At 40.4% G+C, this 20,216-nt stretch overlaps 1 protein-coding gene across 9 annotated transcripts in view; it reads right to left on the reverse strand.

The window, feature by feature from the left end:
• Positions 1 to 20,216, reverse strand: part of chd9 (chromodomain helicase DNA binding protein 9) — a 198,463-nt gene that overhangs the window by 88,462 nt on the left and 89,785 nt on the right. For 7 of the 9 annotated variants that reach the window (XM_062023759.1, XM_062023750.1, XM_062023742.1 and 4 more), the window contains one exon: positions 10,755 to 11,152. In XM_062023759.1, the coding sequence (XP_061879743.1) occupies positions 10,755 to 11,152 (398 nt within the window). Of the gene's footprint in view, positions 1 to 10,754; positions 11,153 to 13,912; positions 13,952 to 14,896; positions 15,000 to 20,216 lie in introns of those variants that run through there. The other 2 variants (XM_062023785.1, XM_062023794.1) reach the window with 2 other exon arrangements.

Genomic DNA, 20,216 nt, shown 5'->3' on the forward strand with positions numbered 1-20,216 from the left:
GGTGAATCTTTTGCAATTTGTTTAATGAACAATGGAGGCTGCAAAGAAGAACGTTGTAGGTGGGATCGATCGGTGTATTAGCGGCTAAGTACAATACTTACAGCAACACAACAAGGACTAGCAGACGCCTAGCTGATGCTTGCCGCCAAACCCACGGATGAAGTCCTTCGTCGCGCCGTCGATCGCTGGAATGCAGGTGAGCACGGCTGTTGATGGAAAGATGAGGGCTGGCTGGCGTAGGTGGAGCGCTAATGTTTTTATCATAGTTCTGTGAGGTTTCAGGCACAACACCAGTTGCTAAGTTGCTAAATTAGCCTTAGCGTCGTTAGCAACAGCATTGTTAAGCCTTACCAGGCTGAGAATTTTTAACCGTGTAGTTACATGTCCATCGTTTAATAGTATTGTTGATCTTCTGTCTATCCTTCCAGTCAGGGATTTATTTATTTTGTTTCCATCTTCATTTGAGAACGATGCTATCACGTTAGCTCAGTAGCTAAGTGTGTCACTGATGTATTGTCGTGGAGATAAAAGTCACTTTAAATGTCCATTTCGCGTGCTCGACTCTCATTTTCAAGAGGATATAGTATCCGAAGTGGTTTAAAATACAAATCCGTGATCCACAATAGAAAAAGGAGAGAGTGTGGAATCCAATGAGCCAGCTTGTACCTAAGTTACGGTCAGAGCGAAAAAAGATACGTCCATCACTGCCTCTCTAGTGCTTCACTGTAACGTTCCTCATCTACGAATCTTTCATCCTCGCTCAAATTAATGGGGTAATCGTCACTTTCTCGGTCCGAATCTCTCTCGCTCCATTGTAAACAAAGGAAAATTGTGAGGATTATTGCCTCCTGTGATGTCACGCTACTTCCGGTACAGGCAAGGCTTTTTTTTTTTGCGAACTTTATCGTCGATTTTCTCTACTAAATCCTTTCAGCAAAAATATGGCAATATCGCGAAATGATCAAGTATGACACATAGAATGGATCTGCTATTCCCGTTTAAATAAAAAAAATTATTTCAGTAGGCCTTTAAAGATATGAACGATAATCGCTATAAAACTCCTGACGGTTCTTACTACCATTGAACATTAAAACTACAGAAAAACCGTGATTGGTAACTGCTTTTTGACAAACTCACCGACTGACTGGTGCCAGCTCGCTAGCTCGAATGCTAACATGAAAACAAGGGACATTAACATACTTCCCCATTAATAAACGACATACCCTAATCTAAACTTTGTAGCGGTTGCTTTAAGGACATAATTCACCACACCTGTTTACTTGACTTTACTGTCATTGTTTGATTGTGCGCATAACAAGGTTGTTCTGGTTTAGCATTCAGATATGCAGTTAAGAGTGAGTAATTCGGAGCTGTCCCTTTAAGTGACCGTCAAGAGATTCTCCCAAAGGTGGGGGTTTGTTGTGACCGCCATTTTGAGTCGTTCGGTGTTAGTAGTCATTTATTTGTACTTCAAGTTGTCTTGCTTTCATGCTACAAGCGCAACAACTTAAACATTGTTGTCTGAGCAACTAAGCTATTTAATTTTGCACATTGAACTTACAAGCTGTGCTCTCCTAGAACAGAGTGGCCATTTTATACTCCGAGGAATACCATGCGGAGGTGTTTTTACAGTGTGTTCAAGGACCGCTGAACAGAGTAGGAAGCCACAACGCCCACTTATAGAAAGCACGTAATAATAATAGATTTTATTTGTTATGCACTTTTTCATTTAAATAAATCCTAAAGTCCTACAATACAAACTATTTAAAACAATGAAAGCTTAGCAATAAAATAGATCAAATACTAAGACTAAAACACTATCAATGATGCATAAGAAATCCAAAACATGCAAAATAGTGGATTTTCTAACCGTGTCTATTTTTATTATTAAAAAATAAAAAAAATATACTTGATCAAATGATTCCAGTCCTTTTAGAGCAAATTCAACAATACCGCGATAATAATAACCGTGATAATTTTGGTTGTGAAACGTGATAAGAAATGTTCATATCGTTACATCCTTACAGTATATGAATTCTTTATTGCTCAAACGTGTTACAAATACTACTTCAGAGGACGGCGAAAATGCTCATAACTCAAGGTATGCTTTCAATTTAATGCTTGACAATAAACCCAGAGACAGCTTCTCATATCTCAAATGAATCGTAAGTTAAGGTACTCGTAAGTTGAGGCCTTCTTCTACATTGGATTTGTAAAAAAAAAACACGTTTTCTTTGCTGTTTTGGTATGATATCACACAATTAACGTAGCTAATAAAGCTATTACTCTGTGCTATTACTACAATAAACGGCCCAGAGTGGAAACACAAGCCTGAACAGGGTTTACTTGACAGGAACCATAACCAATAATGCTATGTCTAGCATTAAAAGATTACAGATGGTACAAAATGCGGCTGCTAGACTTTTGACAAAAACAAGAAAGTTTGATCATATTACGCCTATACTGGCTCACTTGCACTGGCTTCCTGTGCACCTAAGATGCGACTTTAAGGTTTTACTACTTACGTATAAAATACTACACGGTCAAGCTCCTGCCTATCTTGCCGATTGTATTGTACCATATGTCCCGGGAAGAAATCTGCGTTCAAAGAACTCCGGCTTATTAGTGATTCCCAGAGCCCAAAAAAAGTCTGCGGGCTATAGAGCGTTTTCTATTCGGGCTCCAATATTATGGAATGCCCTCCCGGTAAAAGTTAGAGATGCTACCTCAGTAGAAGCATTTAAGTCTCATCTTAAAACTCATTTGTATACTCTAGCCTTTAAATAGACTCCCTTTTTAGACCAGTTGATCTGGCGTTTACTTTCTTTTCTTTTCTACTCTGCTCCGGGGTGGACCGCTAGCCTGTTCATCGGATGGGGACATCTCTACGCTGCTGACCCGTCTCCGCTCGGGATGGTTCCTGCTGGCCCCACCATGGACTGGATTTTCGCTGATGTGTTGGACTTTCACAATATTATGTCAGACCCACTCGACATCCATTGCTTTCGGTCTCCACTAGAGGGGGGGGGGGGGGTTACCCACATATGCGGTCCTCTCCAAGGTTTCTCATAGTCATTCACATTGACGTCCCACTGGGGTGAGTTTTCCTTGCCCGTATGTGGGCTCTGTACCGAGGATGTCGTTGTGGCTTGTACAGCCCTTTGAGACACTTGTGATTTAGGGCTATATAAATAAACATTTATTGATTGATTGATAACCATACCATGTTGAACTGAACTGTAGCGCTCAGTGGAATGGGACTTATCACTCCGTGCTTCATCATTTACGGTAGCTCTTACCAAAAAAAATACAAAGACTGGACCATTTCTAAACCGCTGAAAGATAAGCGCCAATGAATGAATATTTACGCCTTTATTGGAACATATCGCACACTCCTGCTGACACGGTAACGCCAAGAGCTTTGCACCGCTGAACTTGCGGTCAGCTCACAGCGAGAGGCACTCGTAAGGACCGTCACTTTGGCTTCATTCACCGTGGAATAGTGTACAATATACTGTATCCTGTACATAAGACAGTAGTTTTTCATTTAGTTTTAATCATAATCATATATTATAGTTTTTGTCAAATTTTAGTCATCTAAATTGATTCAGTTTTGGTTAACGAAATTACACAACATTTTAGCCTTCTAAAATGACAGTAAATGTAGTCGACTAAAATATAAATGATAAAAGATAGGGGCTTTTTTACATTTTATTTGAAAGTATCTTTATTTAGACAAGCTGCAAAGGATTTGTTTAACACAAAAGTAGTAGATGGAGTTAGTTATTTGAGCTGGACATATGTATGGACATTTTAAGGTTTTTCTTTTTATCCATTTTTAACTGTGTTCTATATATAGAATGCCCTGTACTTATTGTGATTCTTTTACCTTTCTGTTTTTTTGCACTATTTAATGCATTTTAAGATTGTTTTAATACATACAATGTTCTGTACTCATTGTGATATTGATAATTATTATCATTTAAAAAAATGTTTTATCTTGTACCTTCTTGTTTTAATTTGTACAGCACTTTGGGGCAGTAGTCTGTTTTAAAATGGTGCTACATAAATAAATCTACCTTGACCTTACCATGACTATTTGTTCCACAGGTCAATGGCAATAAATAGGTACTTTCTCAATTTTTTATGCTACGCCTGTTTCAAAGCAGGTATGTACTGTATGTGTTTTGTGAAACGGTGTTACAATGCATGCTTTCATCCATCCAGCCATTTTCTACCGTTTCTGTAAAGAAGTAATACGGCAGAAATAGCTTTAACTTACAGTTGTACAGATTTCACGACTGCTGATGGCTTTGTATAGCGTCAAAAATGAAATGTGTCCTCTTCACGCTTTTCCAGGTATACACAAATAACGATGTGGAACATGTGAAATCCATAGTTTTGTTTTTTTTTAGTTTAGTTTTGAGAAATTGTCATTTAACAAGGAAAAGCATCTGATTGGCTCTCCTTAATAGCCCTTTTATATATGTACGCTGTTAACGAGCTGTGATTGGATATCGTCAGAACAAGCTGAAATTAGATCTGATTGACAAAAAATGTCAGGTAGTTGTGTCATCATCTTAGTCAACGTGCCTTTGTTTTGATTAGTTATCGTCTTATTTTCGCGGGGGGAACTAGGTTGTAGTTAGAGATGTCCGATAATGGCTTTTTTGACGATATCCGATATTCCAGTATTGTCCAACTCTTACTGATTCCGATATCAACCGATACCGATATATACAGTCGTGGAATTAACACATAATTATGCCTAATTTTGTTGTGATGCCCCGCTGGATGCATTAAACAATGTAACAAGGTTTTACAAAATAAATCAACTCAAGTTATGGAAAAAAATGCCAACATGGCACTGCCATATTTATTATTGAAGTCACAAAGTGCATTATTTTTTTTGATATGCCTCAAAACAGCAGCTTGGAATTTGGGACATGCTCTCCCTGAGAGGGCATGAGGAGGTTTAGGTGGGCGGGGTTGGGGGGTGGGCGGAGTTGAGATGGGGGGGGGGGGGTAGTGGGGGGTGTATATTGTAGCGTCCCGGAAGAGTTAGTGCTGCAAGGGGTTCTGGGTATTTGTTCTGTTGTGTTACGGTGCGGATGTTTTCCCGAAATGTGTTCGTCATTCTTGTTTGGTGTGGGTTCACAGTGTGGCGCATATTTGTAACAGTGTTAAAGTTGTTTATACGGCCACCCTCAGTGTGACCTGTATGGCTGTTGACCAAGTATGCCTTGCATTCACTTGCGTGTGAAAAGCCGTAGATATTATGTGATTGGGCTGGCACGCAAAGGCAGCGCCTTTAAGGTTTATTGGCGCTCTGTACATTTCCCTACATCCGTGTACACAGCGGCGTTTTAAAAAGTCATAAATGTTACTTTTTGAAACAGATATCGATAATTTCCGATATTACATTTTAAAGCATTTATCGGCCGATAATATCGGCAGGCCGATATTATCTGACATCTCTAGTTGTAGTAGTCAACAAAATTAACACTGATAAGATTTGGTGCAATACATGATGCAATGCCTATTACACAAGTAGGCTTGAGAACTATAAGCTGCATGCATCCTGATCCAGGGCTTTTTCCTAATGTAGGCCAAGCATGGTTACGCGGAGTAGAAATGGGTTATGCGGCTCATTAACCCGCAACAAGGACGGCACCTTTTGAGTGACAGAAAACAGAACGTTTGGTAAAGCATTTGATGGAAAGCTTTTGGTGATTGCAGGGTTGTCACAGAGAAAAAAAGGAGCTAGAGGACATTCAAGCACATATTTTTGCCTCAAAGTGAATTACACATTTAAACCCTGTGTTTATGATTTAAGGACGTGGCTTCTACACTGTAGTTAATTAACACCGAAAGCTCCACATAAACTACAGTACTCTTGGCAGACGCCAAATTCTGCACATTACCATACACACTCGTTCATTTATGAGCTGCCTCGGCTCTCACACGAACGGTGTGATGGTTGCGATGCGAGGTGTGGCCTAGAACTATTCGATCGCCCTCTAAACAGCCCAGCAGGGGGATGGGAGGCAGATTACGCTGGCTTGCATATACGAGCGAGCGCCGTGTCCCATGTGTGAATGCAGCTATTGTTTGCTCCCGTGTCTCCGCCGACAGCCTGAACCTGCATTATGGTCACAGCACGCCGTAAAAAGCTGACCTTTGAGCTCTCACTAACTGCAAGTAGATCATGACTAAACCAGAATCTAAAACAGCAGCTCTACATCTTTATGTGTTGAGACCACTCTAATAAAACGACATCAGTAATCAAATGACCCAAAAACGATCACCATGATTCATACTGTATTGGTTGCTATTGTTGGAATACCAAAGCAATATGGCAGAAAGTCAGACACAAACAGAGAGCCGTAAAATCCAAAGAACACTGTTGACGCTGTTCCGACGCAATGTGAACCCCAGCAAGATAAAGCCACCCTTTCACACTCATTACAGGCCAAGAATGTTAGGCCGCAAGCGTACAAATCACGCGGAAAAAACGTAGTATAAGGACAACAACGAAGTTAATGCGGAATTGGGACAGACAGGAATGACAGCTACATTGTTGAAATAAATCACAAGGGAAGTTTAGTGTAAACAAGTCAGGCGGGCATGATAGCATTAGCCAGAAGTTATACATGTTTGTTTCCAGTGCAGAGGATACACCATTTTGCCCAGAATTCCAACTGTACAGTGCAACTAAATATCTATGGAACAGACTACTTTACATACAAACCTAGGAATATGTTATGGACCACCTGGAACAGTCTACTGGGAACATTGAGTTGCTAGAACCAGAAACCAGAATAAAAACACCATGTAATCAACCTACATACCTGACATACACTACCGTTCAAAAGTTTGGGGTCACATTGAAATGTCCTTATTTTTGAAGGAAAAGCACTGTACTTTTCAATGAAGATAACTTTAAACTAGTCTTAACTTTAAAGAAATACACTCTATACATTGCTAATGTGGTAAATGACTATTCTAGCTGCAAATGTCTGGTTTTTGGTGCAATATCTACATAGGTGTATAGAGGCCCATTTCCAGCAACTATCACTCCAGTGTTCTAATGGTACAATGTGTTTGCTCATTGGCTCAGAAGGCTAATTGATAATTAGAAAACCCTTGTGCAATCATGTTCACACATCTGAAAACAGTTTAGCTCGTTACAGAAGCTACAAAACTGACCTCCCTTTGAGCAGATTGAGTTTCTGGAGCATCACATTTGTGGGGTCAATTAAACGCTTAAAATGGCCAGAAAAAGAGAACTTTCATTTGAAACTCGACAGTCTATTCTTGTTCTTAGAAATGAAGGTTCAAACACAAAATTGTTTGGGTGACCCCAAACTTTTGAACGGTAGTGTACATTATACATGCTCATGTGAACACACAACATAACATAAGGGAATGATATTAAACAACTGTACGTAACTAGAGGTGAGAAAAATTATCGATTCATCACGATTAGAATGATAGTGAATCGATGGACATATGTCCAAATATTGATTATTCACACATTAATTAAAAATAGTGTCATTTCAATCTAGTTTTTGATTAGATAAAAACAAAAATTGTTTTCAATTATATCTGTGAGTTGTATTCATTGGTTTCTTTAAAAAGTAGAGAAAAAAATCGGAAAATCAGAAATCAAATTTTTTGTGAAAAAAATCTGCAATTTAATTTTCAGGCCATATCGCCCAGGCTTATTTCTAGGATTGGTTCTAACTAACCAAGGGAGAACTATTAGCCAATATTCTTTTAACGTTTTGTTAGTTGGATTAGCGCAGGGACACACACGGAAGAGGGAGGAAGGGGAAAAGGACAAGCTATGCTAGCCGTGGCCCTAAACCAGCTTGAATGTGAATCGGTTAACCAAGAAAATAAAAAAATGCTTTGTACATTTCAACAGAAGGCTAACCGGAAAAGCGTTACAGCAGAGAGTAACCAACTAATAAGAGGAAATTAGCATGTAGATAAATATGATGTGAGAGACAATAATAACCACACAGTACTAATGCTGCAGCACATCTATCAGCCACAGATATGAATGAGTAGATAGACAACACAATCTCTGAGCCACAAGTTTATGGCAGCTAGGGCCAAAATGTCTGACATTCCCTGGTTTTACAAGGCACAAAAGTTTAATTAGATGCCTGCTCGCCAAGTATGGACGTTTACTTATTTTATCACTTGGCAGGAAACTACAGTTCTCACGTATCTATATATATGTGATTTGAGTCCCACCTCTATTAGCAACACTAGCATAGCTATGTGAGCTACAGTGCTAACATTAAAGTCACATTTTTAACAGCAACACCATGTTAGGTTAGCCAGTTTGCTGAATCAAAACAAAACAACTGCAACTTACGGCTCCGACGTCCGTCGCTGACTGATGGATAGTTGGCAGAGCACCAGGCTTTATTATATATAATTGTAGCAAAAATCCTTTTCCCCCCTATTTTTACAAAGCTGTCTGTCCTTTAGAGGCGGTAACCCGTCCATGAGGACGAAGGCTTTTCCTTCATCACATCATACAAAGCTGCAACTTCTTGAGTGCCTCTTATCTCTAAAGTGGATCAAACAAGTGAGGTAGATGATGACACACCGGTAACCGAGCCGCCTCTGCCATGACTACTACCTACAAAAGGCGGAAATACACCAGATACACTTATGTTTTTTTACACGGTAAGAGTGAGGCAGGACACGCCACAACAAATCACGTGACATACTATTGCTATGTTATTGGTCGCAGGAAGGTACGCAGCCAAATGTTACTCCATCTATTTACAAACCATACCAAAAGCCTTATCCCTGGGTCGGTAGGGTTGCACGATATAAGACATCAATTATATAAATTTGGGCAACAATAGAGCGTTTAATACTATTTTTTGAAGACCCGCAAATTTGACAGCGACAAGCAAACGACCGCATCCTCAACACCCAGTAGCATTCTTGCTAGCGTTCCTTCACAGTGCCACGGCAGCAAACAAACTACAATTCTTACAAGTATAATCCCTGGAGGACGAGGACGAGCTAACTAGGCTGCACTACACATCGTAAGAGGATATGCTAACCGCCAACTGCAAGATAGAGCTCTTGAATGTAAACAAACGTGGACGGTTGTATACGAATATGGACAATAACAATACCAAATATAGTATCGATGTACAGCTCTGGTAATGGGTACATTCGCACCCACCTGCACAAATGTACTTCAAAATGTAACAATCAAAATAAATATGACTTTTTTTTTGTTTACTAGGGCATGCATGTATAATATGCATTAGTTTGACCATTTAAAATCAACAATAATAAAAAGGAGATGCTTGGAAATAGCATAAAAATGCCCCAAAAACTTGGAAAAAACGCGATTCATGGCGTTACTTTTTGGTGTAACCATCATGAGCGTTCTGTTCAGGTATATTTCTTTTATATTTTGATAAATCATCATATTTATGTATTACTAAATTTAAATAGGTATTGATCAATCTTTAAGCTGTGTGTATTTGATTTCAGTTTGCTTTTGACATCTTATTTAGAAGTGTATTTGAAACTTTTACAACCTTGTGTTGCGCTCATGATGGCGTAACCAAACTACATTTCATTTAATGATCTTATTTTGAATATTTATTCCCTTTTTTACATTTAATGTATTTAAATATTCATTTATAAACATTGAATACATTTCAAATATCAATAAAATGCAATTGCCTTCATATTATAGGGTAATGTTTAGTTACACCAAGTCATGAGCGTAACACTAAGCTTCATCACTTTGACTTGTAATATCTCTAATTCTGGTGGTGTTTTATGCTTTTTTCTTTTTGGAACATGTACTATACATATAATACAATAAAGTCCCATATAAAATTATGTTTTTAGCAATACTTTAATTTTGCCTTTGAAAGTAACACTCCAATGTCCATTAGTGGAGCTGTACATGAAAGTAATACTCCAATGTCCATTAGTGGAGCTGTAAACATCAGGATGATACGACAGTGGTTAGATCCAAATGTGTTTTATTATCATAAAATATTTCGTCGTTTTTGTTGTTTACAAATTCAGGAAATTAGTCCTCTGACAGAGGAGTACTTCAAGGGCAAAATCTATTTTCAATAAGAGCCATTAGTAAGAAATATCTTATTGATATTGTTACACCGACATCCTGTGTTTTAAAAGTGTTATCATTTAATGATCTAATGATCAATCTAAATATGAGTATTGGTGTGAATAATACTGCCCCTGTAGTCACTTGGTATTGGATTGATATCTAAATGTGTGGTATCGATTAAAAACTATTTTAAAGTAGCTATAGAGCAGAAGCATTTTAACAGAAGCGTAGATAGAACCATGTTACAACAGAAAATAACCTGATATTAACAGTAAATTAGCAAATAGATTAATCATAGTTTTGAGAAAATAGTACAACTGATAGACATATGTTACCGCATATGTCAGCAACCAAATTAGGAGCCTTTGTAATCCATTTTGAAATGTTTCTATAATCATTTATATAACAAATAATACCTGGTGATAATATCTTTATTGCAGGAGGCTGCAATATACTGTATATTGCAATATAGATTTTAGGCCATAATACCCATCCCTAGTTGGTACCTTTAAATGTATTGCTTTTGTGTGCTTGGCATTTCCAAAGTATGGGAACACCACTGCACACCATTCGGTACAAAAATTGACAGGGATAGTTTGGATGAAGGTTGAGAAGCTCATACCCGATCTTGGCCTTCTGCTTAGACGTGGAAGAAGGTATGATGCAGGCCTTCCTGGAGGCCCTCTCTTTGGACCGCGCTTTGCCGTTCCCTTTATGTTCCTGGCGGCTCCTGTGGTGTGACGAGGAGCTGGGAAAGCACTCCGGGCTCATCACCCTGGGGATGTTCTTCTCCCCGCGCTGCCGAGCCTTCGCTATGGCCTCCGATATGATCCTGTTGGCCTTCTCCTGCTTGTCCGGGGACACCGAATCAGACTGGCGGTGCGTCCTCCGCGACTTTCTCTTCTCCGACGAGGAGCTGGACGAAGACGACGACGAAGAGGAAGAGGAGGATGAGCTGCTCTTCATCACGGGGCTGAGGACCCGGACGTGGCTGACGGGACCATTAGTGTTCTTCCGAGGCTTTAAAGAGAAAAGTAGAAGAAAATGAGACTTTAAATGGCTTTAGACAGTAAAGTAAACACATGCACATGACACTTTGACCTCTAAGCCAAAACTACAGAGAAAAACAACCACCGATGACATATACAGCCCGAAATGGACCTTTTTGTAGTTTTACCCTCCATTTTCAGCATTTTCATGGAAACAACAGCAGCAACGTTCTCCCAAACATTGAAATTCTGTAGTATAAATAGCACTGTCCCTCCCAACTGGTACATGTAATGTGAATGTTGAGGCCTCGTGGTGGGCAATCAATGGTAGATCTAACGCCAACATGGAGCCATACACGTCCATGTTCTAGTTCTTGTTAATAATATTTGCAGAACACTTTTGGACCGAAAAGTCACCCAAATGAACACAAGCATTTCATGAAAATGTGTCAGCATGCAGTCATTGTGTAAAGAGCTGGCAACAACAAGTGTGTGAGCGCCATTGTTATCTAGCACTGCCTTCATCCTCTTGGACATGGAATTTACCTAAAAAGTACAGATTGTTACTGGAATCTTCTTCCAGGGTGACATCACTGGTGGATGTAAACTCCCCCGATACTAAGTTTACACTACGTATCACACAAGCTGTATGGTAACTAATCTAAAGTACATCCAAGTTTTACAGCTATAGTAATGTCTCTTAAAAAGAGAACCACTAGGGTGCTTGGGAATCGATAACAGCACTGACACAAACGTGCGACATGCAGAGACATACAGTAAATGATGGTAAAAAGTAATTTTTTTATGCAGGTCTGAATCGATCGAGAGGTGTACACATGTACCTAATGTTGTGACCGGGTGAATCTATGTTAGTTTATTTTCGACCCTGTCTGGAAAACAAAGAGTGGTGACAACTTTAATATATATATATATATTATTTTTTTTAAAGTGTACATTTTCAAAAGATAAATGAATGATACCTTTGGGGACAATGGGGTGTGCTTGCATTTGCGATCTAGAAACGACTCCAGAATTAAACATATTGCAGACCATCTCAAAAAACTGTGTTTAAAAGTGATTGAATTTACACCAAAACAAAGCATATCACACACATTATCTAGAACAGAGGTTCTTAAAAATGTTTGACCTAAGGGGCTCGAGTGTTTCACTACAGAGGAGTACTGGGGCCCATTCAAATTATAACACTGAATTAGTAATCTTACTCTTGATTTTACTCATATTCAGTAATTATATTTAACCTACTTAAAACCTTAGGCCTACTCAGGTTGATTAGAAAAATAAGTACTAACCAAATATACTGCATAGGAAAGGACTCATAAATAACTGACAAATACAGTCATGTTGTGCTAAAATAAATAACATAAATCAACAATATGTATTTTACTTTACGAAGCTGCCAATAAAATTAAAGTGCAAATGAATGCGCAGCCAACCCACTTTTTGTGCTTAATAAACTTATATAACTTTTGCGCCAGACTTCTTCTGTTTGTTTGACATTGTCATTACTGCCACAAGTGGTGGAAAGGTTTATTGCAACTGAGTACAGCTGCAAATAATACAGACCTCGGCTGAGAAACATTTTTTGGCAGACCTCTAGGATGCGCTTGCGGTCCAACAATGGTTAAAACTGGCCAGACCACAAGGAAGTGTTTTAAATGAGGAATACAATCATCCCTTTGTTAATAAAATATATATATTTTCTTAGCTTATTTATTTAACACTGAGCTGATATTGATAACTGTGCCTCCCTATTGTTTTCTTACACATCTGGGTCTCATTTGCCAGTATGCAATCATTTCAGTGTGTTTCCATAATCAAGATGTAGTCGTTACCAGTAAGTTGAATGTGCCATTCTCGTCTTTTGTTGTGGCCTACAAAGTGTTTGTACTGTAAGTACTGTATTTATTACGCACCAGCTGTTTGATTGTAGCATGCATCTTAGTTGTAGCTCTGAATACCAAATTACGAGATGTTGAAATTTAGCATGTAAAATTATTAATGCATATAGTAGCATGTACATGGTTCTGAGGGCGGCTCGCGGTCCATTAATGGTTAAGAAACACTGAGTTAGACCACAAGCAAGTGTTTTAAATGTAGGTTAAAATCAACATGCTCCCCTTTAATAATACAATTATTTTTTTTATTTTTTTTATTTAACACTGAACAAATATTAATAAATGTGCCTCGACATTGTTTTCTTACACTTCTGAGTTTCGTTTGCCAGTATGCATTAGTCAGTGTTTCCATCGTCAGGAAGTAGTGTTTGCCATTAAGTTGAATGTGTCGTTATTGTCTTTTCTTGCGCCCCACAAAGTGTTTGAACTGTAAGTACTGTATTTATTACACACCAGCTGTTTGATTGTAGCTTGCATCTTAGTTGTAGCTTTGATTACCAAATTACGAGGTGTTGAAATTTACCATGTAAAATTATTAATGCATATAGTAGCATTTATATGGCTCTGGGGGCGGCTCGCGATCCATTAATGGTTAAGAAACACTGAATTAGACCACAAGCAAGTGTTTTAAATGTAGGTTAAAATCAACATGCTCCCATTTAATAATACAATTTTTTAATTTAACACTGAACAGATATTAATAAATGTGGCCCGACATTGTTTTCTTACACTTCTGAGTTTTGTTTGCCAGTATGCATTAATCAGTGTTTCCATAGTCAGTAAGTAGTCTTTGCCAGTAAGTTGAATGTGTCGTTATTGTCTTTACGTGTGCCCCACAAAGTGTTTATACTGTAAGTACTGTATTTATCACACACCAGCTGTTTGATTGTAGCGTGCATCTTAGTTGTTCGCTTTGATTCCCCAAATTTCGAGGTGTTGAAATTGTAACGCTAATTAGTAGCATTAGTAAGCGCAAATTACCATTCGAGCTGGCACATTTTGAGCGCATTCTATCAGGCATGCTTGCTTTTGTTGGAATGGAAAATTGCAACATGAGGAAACGGCAATAAAGGTATCGAAATAGGGTACTGTATTATTTCAAGCGTAGTACCGACAGAATTTGGTGGCGAGTAGCGTCGACCTTTCCAGCATAGCATATGTACAGTATGTATGCTGGAGGGAAGCCAAACACACACAAAAGCTGCATTATGACCCATCACGTGTTCACCGCCAATGAGACTATTAGGTAGAAAAATTGACTGGATCACGCTGGAATGTTCTCATTGAAGCGCATAGGAGGGGAGGGGCTAAAAGTACAGCCGAGGAGTGGAGGAACATGAGAGCACACGCAGAATGAAAGGGAAGAGGGGGGTAAAAATATGAAAACAAGCAAAAGAGCGAGGGGAGGGGGAGGGGGGGTCCATGATAAAAAATGCAGCAAAAATGAGAGCACTGCAGCTGTATAATGTAGTCTATAAATAACTGAAATTACAGCCTGCCAGCACCGCGCTGATTCCAATCTCTCTGCTATGAAAAGAGCGACCATACCTCAACTTAACGCGGAAGAAACGAGAGAAAGAGAGGCTTCAATTTGTTAGCTTTTTTTTTTTTTTGCTGACTTTTCCAAATGTGCATGGAAGGACACACACCGCGGCGAGCTAGAGAGTAGACCGAAGTGAAGGTATCGGACGGAAAGAACATAAATAGTGCACATGTCGGCAAAGGGTGAAGAAAGGGGAGGGTGGGGGGGAGCAGCAATGAGTTCAAGATGGCGGCGGTGCAGCATGAGTAGGGTGTTCAGTTCCTGCCTGGCTCCTCCCCCACCCTTCACCGACCCCTCCCTCCCGGGGCTCACTTACCCTTCCTCTTGGCCTCTTCACTGTAGACATTTTCTTCCTCTTTTCCTCCCCCCCCGGCCAACCCTCCCTCCCTTACAATATCTTCTTTCGCCGGGTCGTTTCTTTTTTCCCCCCCTCGCCGTTTTTCACACTTTTTCGCCTCTTCCGCTTGGACCCCCCCGCCCCTTCCCCGTCTCCCCTCCCTCCCTCTCCTCTTTCTGGTTGGCCTCCCGACCCTCCTCTTCCTCCTCCGCCGCCGCCTGCGGTCCGCCCGACTCCTCGAGGCGGGTGTGTGAGAACGCCGGATCCGGTTCTCTCCTCCCCCCTCCCACGCCCCCCCAACAGGCAGGGCTCAAGAGGAGCGCATGGGAGCTCCCTCACCCTCCTCCCCCGTCCGTCTCTCTCTTACTCCCTCACCCCCCTCGCTGGTCTCTTCACAGGGTAACGCAGAGGAGGTGCGTGGCAGTCCAGGAAGCGCTCATTCTGTCCGTCTCGCCGATTGACCCCCCAACCCCCGTCCGCCAGTCTCACGGATCCCTCGTCGTCTCGGCTCCTTCCTTTTTCCCCCGCGTGTGTTCGTCGTCGTCCTCCTCGGATGAGATAAGGTATGTGACTCCTACTCCTAAAACCACACTAAAAAAAATGCCCGCTTCATGTTTGGATGTTTCTCTCTCTCTCTCTTTTCCCCCCCCGTTTTTTTGTCCTCCCAGCGCTGCTCCTCGCCTCTGGTTCCAGACTGCAGCAGGCAGCGAGCGGCAGGAAAATGAAAGCACAAAGCAGCAAAATGCATCAGCATGAATATTAGAGATGTCGTTAAAAACCCAGACTCGTTTCTCTCTCCCCTCTCTCTCTCTCTCGCTCACTCCCCTCCTCTCTCTCCGCGCTCTCTCTCTCTCTTATAAAAGGAAGTAGGCCAGCAGATGGTGCTAGCAGTTATTACATTAACTTTCACAAATAACCCTCCAAGTACCAGCATCGCCCTGTTTGCCGTCCTCCTTTTTAGGACATATTTAGAGGTTAGAGTACCAATGATTGTCACACACACACACACACACACACACACACACACACACACAACACACACACACACACACACACACACACACACTCACACACACACACACACACACACACACACACACACACACACACACACACACACACACACACACACACACACACACACACACTAGGTGTGGTGAAATTATCCTCTGCATTTGACCCATCACCCTTGATCATCCCCTGGGAGGTGAGGGGAGCAGTGAGCAGCAGCCGCGCCGGGAATCATTTTGGTGATTTAACCCCCAATTCCAACCCTTGATGCTGAGTGCCATTTTTATAGTCTCACACTAGGTATGGTGAAATTATCCTCTGCATTTGACCCATCACCCTTGATCACCCCCTGGGAGGTGAGGGGAGCACTGAGCAGCAGCGGTGGCCGCGCCCGGGAATCATTTTGGTGATTTACCCCCCGATTCCAACCCTTGATGCTGAGTGCCAAGCAGGGAGGTAATTGGTCTCATTTTTATAGTCTCATACTAGGTGTGGTGAAATTATCCTCTGCATTTGACCCATCACCCTTGATCATCCCCTGGGAGGTGAGGGGAGCAGTGAGCAGCAGCGGTGGCTGCGCCCGGGAATCATTTTGGTGATTTAACCCCCAATTCCAACCCTTGATGCTGAGTGCCATTTTTATAGTCTCACACTAGGTGTGGTGAAATTATCCTCTGCATTTGACCCATCACCCTTGATCACCCCCTGGGAGGTGAGGGGAGCAGTGAGCAGCAGCGGTGGCCGCGCCCAGGAATCATTTTGGTGATTTAACCCTCAATTCCAACCCTTGATGCTGAGTGCCAAGCAGGGAGGTAATGGGTCCCCATTTTTATAGTCTCACACTAGGTGTGGTGAAATTATCTTCTGCATTTGACCAATCACCCTTGAACACCCACCTGGGAGGTGAGGGGAGCAGTGAGCAGCAGCGGTGGCCACGCCCGGGAATCATTTTGGTGATTTAACCCCCAATTCCAACCTTTGATGCTGAGTGCCAAGCAGGGAGGTAATGGGTCCCATTTTTATAGTCTTTGGTATGACTTACACGGCCCCCTGACACCCCTTCTCAACTGTCTATGCGACGTCAAGGCTTGGTTAGCCCAGAATTTTTAAATAATGAATGAGGGGAAAAATGGAAGTTTTAGTTTTTGGTCCGGCCCTCATTGACTTGGGACCATTGCAAAATGATGTGTCCCAAAGTCACCAGCCTTGGCGTCACTATTGACAGTGATTTCAAACTTGACAAACAAGTCAATGGCGTTTTAAAATAGTGTTTTTAACCATTCTCGTCTTTTACAGGGTTCGTACACATTTTCCATGGCCAAATTCAAGCACTTTTTAAGGACTTTCAAGATGAATTTTCCAGTTTTTCCAATACCCTTCAAAAGGCGAAAACCAGTGTGAATCAATCCATAGGCTTGTTGTTTGAGGTCACCAAATGTCTGTAGGAAAAATATGGAAAATATGCTAAAACCTAAGCCTAACATTGAACCAGCAGTTATCATTAACTGAATGGGGCATAGAGTATTCAATGTCATTGGTGTTTGCAAACGTGTCTCCATTTGTGTTTTTTTCCCCAAAATTTCTCATTCTTTTTCTTACTTACAGCACTCAATGACATCGAACAGCACAAATGGATTCGCACCATATTTGTGCTTGTAAACTGCATAATGTGATATAAATACACGCACCCTCAAAATGTCAATTTCACTCATTTATTAACCAAACTGTTCCAAATTAATATAAGGATAATAAATTAAAGGAAAATATTTTTGTTTGTTTCACAACACCTCCGTCACCTTTCATTAAGCATATCTAGCCTTATAGCTTTGGCTATGATAAAAAATTACCAAAAAGACAAAAGTTAACTTTTTTTTTGCTTTCGCTGAGGTAGCCAGACAAGTGAAGTAGACAAAGAAAACAATAGAGCAAGAAATGCATACAACCATGTTGTGTAAAAACTACAAAATCATTCATATTAACTCAGCTCTAAGTTGTGAAAAAGGTTACAAATTATACATTACATGACCTTCACAGTACAAACAAGTCCAATAATGCAACCATTTTAATGCAATTAACCAAAACTACAAAATGTAACTTGTTAGCTTTAACTGAGGTAGTCAGACAAGTAGACAACCAAAATAATGGAGCAAAAAATTAATTCACGTTGGATTTCCTTGTTGCATACTTTGCAGCAGGCTACAAGTGGATTTGGTCCACGTTTTATCCAAAGTTTGTATTTGTCATTTTCCATCCAATGTTCATTAAAACGACAACCTCCCGGCATGATGGACCGATGCACCACTGTCCTCTTGGGGGCGACACAGAGCCGTATTTACGGCTCTGGCATGACAACAACCTAATGCAGGGGCTCGTGCAAAGCCAACAGATCAAGCGTGCAGCTTTCATTTTTAAGGAAACTTTTTTTTTTTTTCCATTTTATAATTAGCCTATTAAGTCAGACTGCCGAGAAATATGATGAACATTTACAAGGCTGAAACGATGCGTCAACGTAGTCGACGTCATCGGTTACGTAAATACGTCGACGCCGTTTTTGTGCGTCGACGCGTCGCATATTTACGTCACACTACCGTCATGGCGAAGCGCAAAGCAGACGATCAAAGCAGACGATGCGAGCGGTGCGAGCGAGGGGGAAAAAGCATGCCAAAAGTGGTCAAAAGTGTGGGAGTATTTCAATAAACGGCCTAATAATGTTGTTGTATGCACACTGTGTCGAGCGTAAATGGCCTATCATAGCAGCACAACGGCTATGAACGAACATTTGAAAAGAAAACCATCAACTAGTCAATCGTCCGCGCGAGTATACGTTGTCATCATTACACAAAAACATGAATGTGTCATTTGTATCTGCTAGGGGTGTAACGGTACGTGTTTTGTATTGAACCGTTTCGTTACGGGGCTTTCGGTTCGGTACGGGGGTGTACCGAACGAGTTCCTAAGCTAAAGCTAAAGTCTTAACAAGCTGCTTTGCTCATTCTGCCTCTGTCTCAGCACGCAGCATTGTCCCACCCACACAACCATCTGATTGGTACACACAAAGCATTATCAGCCAATCAGCAGTGCGTATTCAGAGCGCATGTAGTCAGCGCTTCAGCGTGGAGCAGATAGGTGTTTAGCAGGTGAGCATCAGGCAGCGGACTCTCCCCAAATGATAATAAACACCTCCCAGACAACTACTAGTAACATCACTATGAGCCCGTTGACCTTCTAGAAACTTCAACTGCAGCTCAGCTCACTCGCAGTCCTGGCTTGAGGTGAAGGCTAATTAGCTCTCAGTTCCAGCCACATCGACCCCTTCTGAGCGCCTATTTTCAGCTGCTGGGAATATTGTAAACAAGAAAAGAAGCAGAGCATGTAGACATGCTAACCTTTCTCCATTACAACCGTTAGTCACTCACTGGAATGAGTAGAATTGGTTATTGTGTACTGTGTTGGACTGGATGTTTATTTTGCACATTTTAAAAGCAATACTTAATGTTTACAGTGCTCCAGAATATTTAGATTGGCACTTTTTTTTTTTGTTTATCTTTATTTTTGCACATTTTAGCAAATAAGCAATACTTGCACTTTTGTTGAAATGTTTACATTACACTGTTGTTACAGAATATTTCGTTTTGCACTTTTTTGTATTGGATGTTTATCTTTATTTTTGTACATTTTAAAGCAAAATAAGCAATACTTTTACTTTTGAAATGCTTATACTATTGCAGAATATTAAGATTTGCACTGGATGTTGACTTTTATATTTGCACATTAAAAAGCAAATAAGCTACTTTTAATTTTGTTAAATGTTAAAAGTTTTAAATGTTTACATTGTTACAGAATATTTAGTCATGTTGTTGTCAATGTTGACTGAGTGGCCATACTTCTTTTTTTTTGGTAAATAAAAGCCATGCCTTTTGAAAAAACGGGCCTACATTTATTTTTTCATCTTCATTTTGAATAAAAAAATAATCGGTAAAAGGAAAAATAATCTATAGATTAATCGGAAAAAAATAATCTATAGATTAACCGATTAATCGAAAAAAATTATCTATAGATTAATCGATAGAAAAATAATCGTTAGCTGCAGCCTTATTTACAAGCACTTCACCCAAAATTCAAGCATTTTTCAAACCTTGAAAACACAACATTAAAATCCAAGCCTTTTCAAGGTTTTTAAGCACCCATACGAACCCTGCTTTTAGCAAAAGTAAAACCGTTTTTATCTTTTAACCTTCTTGAGCAAGTCGTGCATGCTTTTATTTCAAGTCGGCTGGACTACTGAAAT

The sequence above is a fragment of the Entelurus aequoreus genome, linkage group LG02 (assembly GCF_033978785.1).
Source record: "Entelurus aequoreus isolate RoL-2023_Sb linkage group LG02, RoL_Eaeq_v1.1, whole genome shotgun sequence".
Taxonomy (NCBI): domain Eukaryota; kingdom Metazoa; phylum Chordata; class Actinopteri; order Syngnathiformes; family Syngnathidae; genus Entelurus; species Entelurus aequoreus.